Source organism: Silurus meridionalis, chromosome 26 (genome assembly GCF_014805685.1).
Source record: "Silurus meridionalis isolate SWU-2019-XX chromosome 26, ASM1480568v1, whole genome shotgun sequence".
NCBI classification, from domain to species: domain Eukaryota; kingdom Metazoa; phylum Chordata; class Actinopteri; order Siluriformes; family Siluridae; genus Silurus; species Silurus meridionalis.
The window spans coordinates 511,276-521,291 of NC_060909.1; the positions used below are offsets into that span (position 1 = coordinate 511,276).

Here is a 10,016-nt window from a genome sequence, read left to right on the forward strand (position 1 = left end):
TTTTAAAAATATCTAAATAAATAAATAAGAGTATTGTAGTGTTTTTGCTGCAGATTTATTGATGCATTAGATTGTTGTATGAATATTGGAGCTTTAGTGTACAGTAGTGGAACAGAACACTATCATTTAACCCTCATTTCCATCTAGAGGTCATTTAGTGGAGCAGTGCTGATGGGAAGATCGGTTCATTCTGGTTCTTTGAATCTCGTTCATCAAAATCAATTAATCTCTTTTTAGTCATTTAATTCATTTGACAAGAAATACAATTACATGTTACATTTTTAACAAACAGATCCCAACACTTTTTCCTGCACCAACTTTAACTATAGTTTCAATAATTTTGAAGAAAATTAATCGTTCTTTTAGAGTCACCTTAAAGACTCGTTCAATATGAACGAATCACTCTTTGAGTCGACTCGTTCTTCTGTCATTTAAAAATCAATGCATCGTTATGGAGTCACTTTAAAGAATCGTTCAATACGAACCAATTGTTAATGAACGACTTATCACTAGTAGATAACCCACCTGCATATACTGGGAGGAAACCAGAGAACCCTGAGGAACCCTGCACTAAAACAGAAAGAACACAAACAACTCAGAATGAAACAGCGTACTAATCTGCTCTCCTACTCTTTTATTCATTTGTTTGTTTGTTTGTTTATGGTGTTTGTTTAAATTCAGATATATTTTGCTTTTATTTTCTGTATTATTTGATTGAGTTTTTAAGATAAGACATAACCACACTTTGACAGACCCAGACAGAACCAGGACACGCACTTTGATAAGAATTCGATTTTATTGTCAGATGAAATGTAGTTTTTGGAAAGAAATCAGATTTAGTTTTGTGCTCTCAATATTATTATCAACGTAAAGAACTTCAGTCATCATCAGAAGCCTCTGATTTATCTATGACTTTCCTCATCCAGCGGCGCATACGGAACAAATGAGTGTAGAACCCGTATTTGCCGTCCCGATCGCAGCCTTCACCCCAGGACACGATGCCGATCTGGTACCAGCGTTTATCATCTGGGTTCTGAAAAAAGATTAAAATAAATAATAATAATAAAAATCTCAGCTGTAATCAAACAAACCCAGAACACACTCATGGACCAAAACCTTCTCTCACCTTCATCACAAAAGGTCCACCGCTGTCTCCTTCACACGAATCACCTCTTTTATTATCCTCAGGACTGTAACCTGAAAAAATTCACATTCGCATCATGGACATTTCTTCTGCAGAAGTATCACAATAGGATACGGATCTCAGGATCATTCAGCCTCACCTGCACAGAACATGTTGTCTGTGATGCGAATGGCGGTGGATTTACGACAGATATCTTGGTCCACGATGGGCAGGTGAATCTGCTGCAGTTTCGGTGGAAGGTTCTGAGGGTTAGACGTCCATGCTTCTTTCAGGTTTCCCCAGCCGGTTACACGACCCTTATATCCGACTGACATCAAACTGCATGCAGAAGTGAGAATGGATGCTCTCGTTACCTTCATACTATACACAAGAACCTGTTTTGAACTTCAGAATTCAAACTCTCACGTGTTTACGGTGTTCTTGGTGGGAAGGCAGATGGGGTGGATGACGCTGGTGAAGGTGACGGGTTTCTTCATGTGCAGCAGAGCGATGTCTCGGTTCAGATTCTCCTTCCAGTTATATTTAGGATGGACGATGATTTCATCAATAGCCACGATCTTCTCTATGCCTCTCTCATACCTTAAAACCATAGAGAAGTGCACAAGGCTCTACATCTGAGCAGAACATGAATATGTTTCTTATATAAATGATGTGTTCTTCTATCACAACCACATTATAATCACAGCCAGCTCACTTAGCCCGCTCGTGTTTTCCGAGTCGCACAAGAATGTCATCGATGGTGAAGTTCTTGCCCCATGGAGGGTAAAGGATACAGTGAGCAGCAGTGAGGATCCACTGGTCACTGATCAGACTGGCTCCACACAGCAGCTCCTGAGGACTTCGTTTATACAGCATCACCTGCCTGTCGATCACATACATCACACACATCAGATATCAACCATCAGAGCTCTCCACCGAACCCACACCTACCCTGCAGGAAAGTGTGCCTATCACAATCCACTATTCACACCTAAACTACTTACAGCCAATTACAATCCACTATTCACACCTGAACTCCTTTTAGCCTATCACAATCCACTATTCACACCTGAACTCCTTTTAGCCTATCACAATCCACTATTCACACCTGAACTCCTTTTAGCCTATCACAATCCACTATTCACACCTAAACTCCTTACAGCCAATCACAATCCACTATTCACACCTGAACTCCTTACAGCCAATCACAATCTACCATTCATACTGACCTGAAGATAATATTATTCGAACTAGGACTAAGATATTTAAGTTACCATGGCGCACTTCCGACTTCAGCCGTCTCTCCTTGTACGATTCTTTTCTCGTAGGATTTGATGAGCTCTGATTCCGTTGCGTCGTCTTTGTTGACTTTCTCAAACATCGGTCGCTCGCCACATTCTGACCACAGAGAAGACAAATAATTGCTACAGCATTAAACATGGCACTAAAATAAACACAACACATTTCCATCCTATTAATATACATAAATATAATGCAGAGTGTCTTTATAGTGAAAAATCCTTTTATTGACTTTTATATCTTAATTCTTTAATCACAGTAAATCTGACTGTGGTAATAGTTCTATTGATAGGTAGATCAGAAGGGCATGGGTTTAAATCCCAGCCCCACCAAGATGCCACTCTTGGGCCCTTAAGCACGGCCCTTAACCCCATAACTGCTCAGATTTAGGAATGAGATGAATGTACGTTATTAGTCATGTGTGTGAAAGATGCAAACCTGCTTTGTAAAAAAAAAGATAAAAATCAATAAATTCTGGGAAGAGAAATAGTAGCTTCCTACATGACTGTGTACTTTAAGATTATGCAACTGTGTGCACCACATGATAACTTCACTCCAGCAAATAGTCCTCCTAAACTTCTATTCCCAGCTTCTCCTCTCTTCTGCTTTAACAAGTGACTTTTTCACTTAAATGCATTCATTAGCCTCAATTTCTCTTTCTCTTATAATCACTGCTAGAATTATTTAATGATATTTAGACAGTCATGTGAGGAACCGGCTCCTGAGATAAAGGGCTGGGAACAGCTTTACTTACCGAATCATCTGGCTCTCCAAAGTGGAACGTTAACCTTCTAGCTGGACTCTCAGAGACAAGGTTGTTCTAACCAAAAAAGGTCACCTTGAGATCTGTCCCAAATGGAGACTGGTAGTAGAGTAGATTTGTGCTTCTCTAGAGCCTGAAACACCCTAGCGGCTTCCTCACCTGGGCATGTGGTTTAGTCCCATGATAATATGACTGAGTTCTCCTCATTGCTATTATTCAGAGACATGAAACTCCAGGAATTCTGCTTCGCTGCTACCTGGATTTCACTGTGGACTTTCTCTAGATGATTCTTACTGATCCTGACAGTTAGAACATACTGCATTACACTGTGGAATCTACTTCCTCTCAATATTTGCAACAGTGACTGTCTCTACTTTTAAATCTAAAAAACACATCTTTGTAGGCAGGCAAATCATAAACATTTCATACATACGTCTTTTTGGTTGTATAGTGTTGCATTATTTTCAATTGTTGTTGATAATTGTTTTGTAGTTTTATTGTATTTAAGGTGTCCTTTAGTCTCATGTAAGGCACCCATAAATAAAATCTTCTTCTTCTTGATCATCTGTCTCCATCCCCCCTGTCCTCTACATCTGCCTCTTTCACACCAACTACCTGCATGTCTTCCCTCACCACATCCATAAACCTCCTCCTTGATCTTCCTCTTTTCCTCCTTCCTGGTGTCTCCATCCTCAGCATTCTCCTACTGATATACCCCATGTCCCTCCTCTGCACATGTCCAAACCATCTCAATCTCACCTCCCTCACCTTGTCTCCAAAACGTCCTACATGTGCTGTCCCTCTAATAAACTCATTTCTAATCCTGTCCATCGTCATCACTCCCAACGAACATCTCAACATCTTCAGCTCTGCTACCTCCAGCTCCACTTCCTGTCTTTTACTCAATATCACTGTCTCTAATCCATACAACATCTCAGGTCTCACCACAGTCCTATAAACTTTCCCTTTCACTCTCACAGATACTCTTCTATCACAAATCACTCCTGCTATCACTCTTCTCCACCCACTCCACCCTGCCTGCACTCTTTTCTTCACTTCTCTAACACACTCTCCATTATTTTACACTGTTGACCCCAGGTACCTGAACTCCTCCACCTTCTCCACCTCTTCTCCCTGCAACCGCACCCCTCCACTGCCCTCCCTCTCATTCACACACATGTACTCTGTCTTACTCCTACTGACTTTTATTCCCCTTCTCTCCAGCACATATCTCCACCTCTTCAGGCTCTTCTCCACCTGCTCCCTACTTTCACCACAAACCACAATACCATCCACAAACATCATAGTCCAGGGAGACTCCTGTCTGACCTCGTCCTTCAACCAGTCCATCACCACTGCATACAGGAAAGGGCTCAGAGCCGATCGTTTATACAGATCACCATCTTTCACCATAGAACTATTGCTATAATTAGAAATATGATGTCCTTCTCCATTTCTCAGGCATCTTCTCACCTTCCAGAATCTTGTTAAACAACCTTGATAAAAATTTCACTGCATCTCTCCTAAACATCATGCTTCTACCGGTATGTCATCTGGTCCAAACGACTTTCCACTCTTCATCCTCTTAATCGCTGCTCTCACTTCCTCCTTACTGATCCTATCCACTTCCTGCTTCACATCTCCACACCATCCAACCTTCTCTCTCTCTCATTTTCCTTGTTAATCAGCTGTTAAAAATACTCCCTCCATCTTCTCAACACACTCTCCTCACTAGTCAACACATTTCCATCGCCATCCTTTACTGCTCTAACTTGCAGTACATCCTTCCCAGCTCTGCCTGGCCAATCGCTACAAATCCTTTTCTCCTTCCTTAGTGTCCAACTTCTTCTACAGCTCCTCATATGCCTTTTCCTTGGCTTTCACCACATCCCTCTTCACCTGCTGCTGCATCCCCTTGTACTCCTGCCTACTTTTCTCATCACTCTGTCTATCCCAATTCTGTTTCTCCAACCTCTTTCACCTTCTGCTCCCCTGCACTTCCTCATTCCACCACCACGTCTCTTTGTCTTCCTTTCTATTTCCAGATGTTACACCAAGAACCTTTCTAACTGTCTTTCTTATCACTTGATTGGACTCATGATACCATTTATTATATCGCAGATCACATGACCTTTTCCCCAAATTGTGCAGCCCCGATTTAAACACCTCCAATGTTCCTGGTCTTACTCCCTGAAATATATTATTATTATTATTATTATTATTAATAAAGCACCAATTACAACTCACTTATAAACCCAAAACAACCTCCATGGATTCATTACCAGGAGTTACCAGGTTCTGCCTGGTACTTTGCACAGTGATGGTGTTAGAAGGCCTTGCTCTGGTTAGTCTGGTGAAGCACAAGTGAAGAACATGTTCACTGCCTCTGCGTCTGCTAATCTTACCCAATTCTCCCTGCCCAAAGCTATCAGGGTTAAAGAATGTGTCCTTTTTTGCTCCAACAGTTCTTTGACGAACCCCATCTTCCTCGATCACCCCATCCAGAGGAGCATCTGAAGGACAAAAATACAAATGCACACTATAATATTATAATAGATTAGATAACAATAAAACATTATATTTCAGCTAAACCCACCACAGAGCTCAAGATCACAGTAGTCCATGGTGATGTTTCCCCTGTCCTTCACGTAGCACCATGGGCCCTCCAGATCTCCATCCGGGTTCCTGCAGTAGTTCTTCAATAGAACAACATCCTGGCTGAAATCCTTACTTGCACTCAGAGCTTTCACTTTGGGAAGGTTCCAGTTCAGGCAGTTGTGGCCGTGTAGCGTCACTGAGAGCGTTCCAGTGTAGCTCTCGCCATAGCCCTGTAAACAGTTGGTTTGACGGTAGCGCTCAGCTACATCCTTTACTTGGACAGGGGGAATAGTGGGCAGCAACTTCTCACCTGGGAGGAGAAGATTTCATTCATTTAAATGAATTGTTGATAACTGAAAGCTGCAAAAAGCTATAAGTGTGATTCCACACATGAACATGAATCTATCAATAGTCTACATCAGGGGGCCCCCAAACTACAGCCCGCAGGCTGATTATGGCCCCTGGGCCCCCACATTTAAAACGACCCTCTGAACAATGCCAGAAACATATTTATAAAATGTAATTGTATATTTAATTTAATATTTAATATTTAATAATAAGGTTAAAATGTCCCTTAGTTAATAATGGAGGTCGAGGCACTGATCAGCTATCAGCAAAAATCCATGACGATAGTTTTTCCGGGTTCCGGTCCACTGTCATTACGAGAGCGGCCTCTAGAGGTGAACTGACTGTTGTTTGGTTTTACATGATTGAGACGGCACGCTGCATGAGAGCGCTATATTATATTTATTTATTTTATAATATATCAAATAAATAATTCTATTTATTAATTGTTATATTCACATTTATTTCATTCAGCACATTTTCCTGATTCTGTACTTTATTTTTTAAATTGTATCCATAAAAAATGTAAATAGGTTTGATTAATCGGTTATCAGCGAGTACGATCTACATTGCCATTGGCATCGGTGAAATCCACGGTCGGTCGACCTCCAGTTATTAATGTTAACTAATTATTTGTTAAATTTATTCGATTATGTGGCTCTCACAGAAAAAAGTTTACTTTACCACATTTTGGCACTGCACATTTCTCTGTCCTGACAGTGGGGTCACTGGTGAAACACCACGGCCCACCAGGTCTTTTATCTGGATTTCTGCACAAATTCTCAGGCAGGTTTAGGGTTGTTGTATTCAACTCACTGGAAAGCAAATAAACAAAATGACCATCAACAAAAAAAGTATAAAAAGAATCATAAATCCAGTATAGAATCTGTCTGAACTGAAAATATCTCTAAACGAAGCTCAGTGAGAAATGAATACGTTACGTGATTCGGTGAGGGAAGTTGCTTCTCCAGTACTGGCATGGCTTCCCTGAGATAGTCACATTCACTTTACCTCCGTAATATTCACCGTTATTAACGTAGCAGATACCTGTCGAGCACAGACAGGGTGCAGACTGTTTATTCCTGTTTACAGATTATTTTAGTTTCATCCTCAGTACATCAGAAAATGGACTCACCCTTATGATCTAAACAAGTCCGGATTACTCGAACAGTATCCACATTCCGCTGTATCAAGTTGCCAGAACATGCTGATGAACCGCAGGAGCATAAAACAAAAAACTATTAATGCTATGAGAATACCTGCCTTAAAAAATAATTAAAAAAAAAGAAATATAGGCCATAAAAAGTTTGAATGTAGAAAATATAATCCCTAAATTCAACATATTTCAATAAACATTGTTTTAATTAAATCTATGTTTTTTTTTATTAAATGTCCAAATCTATAGATAGATATGAGCGAATCTGGGAATGAGAAAAGTGATGATTTATACATGAGTCTGAACAAAGACACAGAAAAAAAGCTTTAATTAAATAATTACATTAGAACTTGTGGTTTAAGTGACTGTGTGTGAACACATCTGAAGTGAAAATCTATTAAGTATTAATAGAGTTTAATAATATTTAAGAGTTTAATAATAGTTTAAAATGACTGGCTGCTAAAAAAACACAATAATTGAAAGTGTTTAGAGATTTTATTGTAATGAGAAGCTGTAATTTGGTTTCTCTGATGTTCAATAATACATTTTCTATTTTTCAAACTAGTGAATGTTCAGAGAAAACGCTCTGGAATAAAAAAAAACGCGATCAAACATATCGAAACTGTGACTGATTTAGTAATCACTCTGGTGAAGATTTGAACTTTGCTCCTGAATCAATATCACATATTTACACAAAATGGGATCGGTGCTGACTCCTGTTTTAGATAATCTTACCCAAGTATGTGTCCCAAAATGCAGTCTAAGGACAGAGAAGATAAATAATTAAACAAAGTATATAATAAAACAGAGTCAGTAAGAAGTTATGATGAGGAAATTCTTAAATCTGTACAATAATTACAGAAGAAATGTGAAAGTCTTTAAAGAGTTGTGATTAGATGGAACAGTAGTGTTCTGTAAATGTTCCTACCGTTTTACTGTTGTCCTCGAACACCTCTCGAGCCTCCTCATGGTCACAGATCTCCTCCAGACATTCCCTCTCCAGATTCCCACTCTTTAACTCTTCAAAAGGTGAGTTTGCTCTCTTTGCTCGGATCACCTGAGACGCCGTCTTCTCATCGATAAAAACTGCAACAAAAGGAAGCAACACATTTCTAGTAACACAATTACTACACTCACCATTGCGTGGATATTAAAAACCATGAACGGTGTCGTACCATCGTAGCAGAATGTGAGCTGAAACACCAGGCTGAGGAGAAGCGTGACAAGGAGAGGCGCTGGTACTGCTCCCATTCTTTACCATGAGAAATTCTGCAATCCTGAAAAGCCCTGGAACATCAAACCGAGCTGAAACACTGCTAACAAATCCCAGAAATCCTCCTCCTCCTCCTCCTGCTGCTGCTCTGCTGCTCGAGTTAATATTGAACTAACGGAGTTCAAACAGAACAGAGATTATGTGTATGATGGAAGCTTGAACCATCCGACCACGTAAACTTATATCTCCAGGAACGGTGATTCAGCCCGAGGTGTTCCAGCACAGTCTTAGTACACAGAGAGATATGAAGCTTATATATGACTGGGTTATCATACTGACACTGCGATGTTCTTATCACCTAAAAACAGGAGAAATATCTTGAGTTTAACACACACACACACACACACACACACACACACACACACACACACACACACACACACACTAGTGAGGTGAAATATAAGGTTTCTCTATTAGTTTGATATTCATCAACACACCAGTGATTTTTCTGTAAGATGTTCTCCTTCATTAGAGGGTTGTTCAGGTTTAAGGTGTCGGATTTGCTTGAAGCAGGTTTAGAATTATGGAGCTGTGATCCTCAAAAGAGCCACTTCATGATCCTACATGGGCTTGAATTTGAATTTATATATAAAAATGGATGTAAAAATAAAAGTTAACAATTATATTCAGAGGGTTAACAGAGGGTTTGGGGCAGCAGGGGAAGCTGTGTGGTGCTGAGATTTAAACTCATAACCTTTTGATCAGAAGTCTTTCATTTTTATATTCCTGTGCTGCCGAGAAATACTTGTGTATTCTTTAATATATTGACAAACTGTTGATCCGACTGAATCAGAATAAGAAAAAAAAACAAAGAAATACGTTTAGGCCACAAAAAAAATCTATATTAAGAGTTTTAATTTAGAAAACATTTATAAAATCCCTGATTTAAGAACTGAACTAAGATCAAAAGACTTAACCAATCAAAAGCAATAGATTTATTTAGAAACAACTTTTCATGACACTTTTGATCTTCAGACATGATCTGAGCAGGATGTCTAGGATTCAGAATGAGGAAATCACATATCATCTAATAAACATCATCTTTCATCTCCTTCCATTCTTCAGCCCATTGTGTAAAAATCTCAACTTTAGTTTGAGTTGTTTGACACGTAGCGTCTGATCTAACTGGGGAAAAGAAATGAATAGCAGTGGCTTCAGCTCTGCAGATTCGCACTAAATCTCCTGCATACGGCCATGTTTTATTTGAAGAAAGAAGTTTATAATAAATGAAGGTTGAGATTTATTTTGAGGTTTTTATGTCTCTTCATTAACACATTTAATCAGTGATTTATTTATAACGCTGCAGAAAAACACTAGTTTTCAGGCTAATAATCGGACGTGCCGAGTCACTCTTCAGCACAGATGTGTTTTGTACACGGTGCTCAGTTTGGCACAAACAGCGATGACACAAGGTTCAGTGTACAGATGAGTAAATATTTACTAATGTCTTTTACTCCAC

General features: G+C 39.5%; 2 protein-coding genes across 2 annotated transcripts in view; both read right to left on the reverse strand.

The window, feature by feature from the left end:
• Positions 1 to 777: 777 nt before the first annotated feature.
• f2 (coagulation factor II (thrombin)) lies at positions 778 to 8,688 on the reverse strand. Its single transcript, XM_046840736.1, has 14 exons — positions 8,460 to 8,688; positions 8,213 to 8,370; positions 8,020 to 8,044; positions 7,264 to 7,335; positions 7,070 to 7,175; positions 6,813 to 6,943; positions 5,782 to 6,093; positions 5,591 to 5,698; positions 2,398 to 2,521; positions 1,839 to 2,006; positions 1,550 to 1,723; positions 1,284 to 1,462; positions 1,127 to 1,197; positions 778 to 1,033 (listed from the first exon to the last, which is right to left on the reverse strand). The coding sequence occupies exons 1-14, from the start codon at positions 8,533 to 8,535 to the stop codon at positions 878 to 880; spliced, it is 1,860 nt and encodes a 619-aa protein (XP_046696692.1). The 5' UTR covers positions 8,536 to 8,688; the 3' UTR covers positions 778 to 877.
• Positions 8,689 to 9,469: 781 nt separating this feature from the next.
• znf408 (zinc finger protein 408) overlaps positions 9,470 to 10,016 on the reverse strand; it is a 5,545-nt gene continuing 4,998 nt past the window's right edge. The window contains exon 5 of the mRNA XM_046840735.1: positions 9,470 to 10,016. This exon is cut by the window's right edge and continues 1,613 nt beyond it. The gene's annotated coding sequence lies outside the window, so the exon portion shown is untranslated.

Coding starts and splice junctions, on each gene's coding strand:
- f2 (XM_046840736.1), bottom strand. CDS start 8,535: ATGGGAGCAGTACCAGCGCCTCTCCTTGTCACGCTTCTCCTCAGCCTG. Junction 1,463..1,549: donor ACCAAGAACACCGTAAACAC/GTGAGAGTTTGA, acceptor TTCTGCATGCAG/TTTGATGTCAGTCGGATATA. Junction 1,034..1,126: donor GTGGACCTTTTGTGATGAAG/GTGAGAGAAGGT, acceptor ATCTTTTTTCAG/AACCCAGATGATAAACGCTG.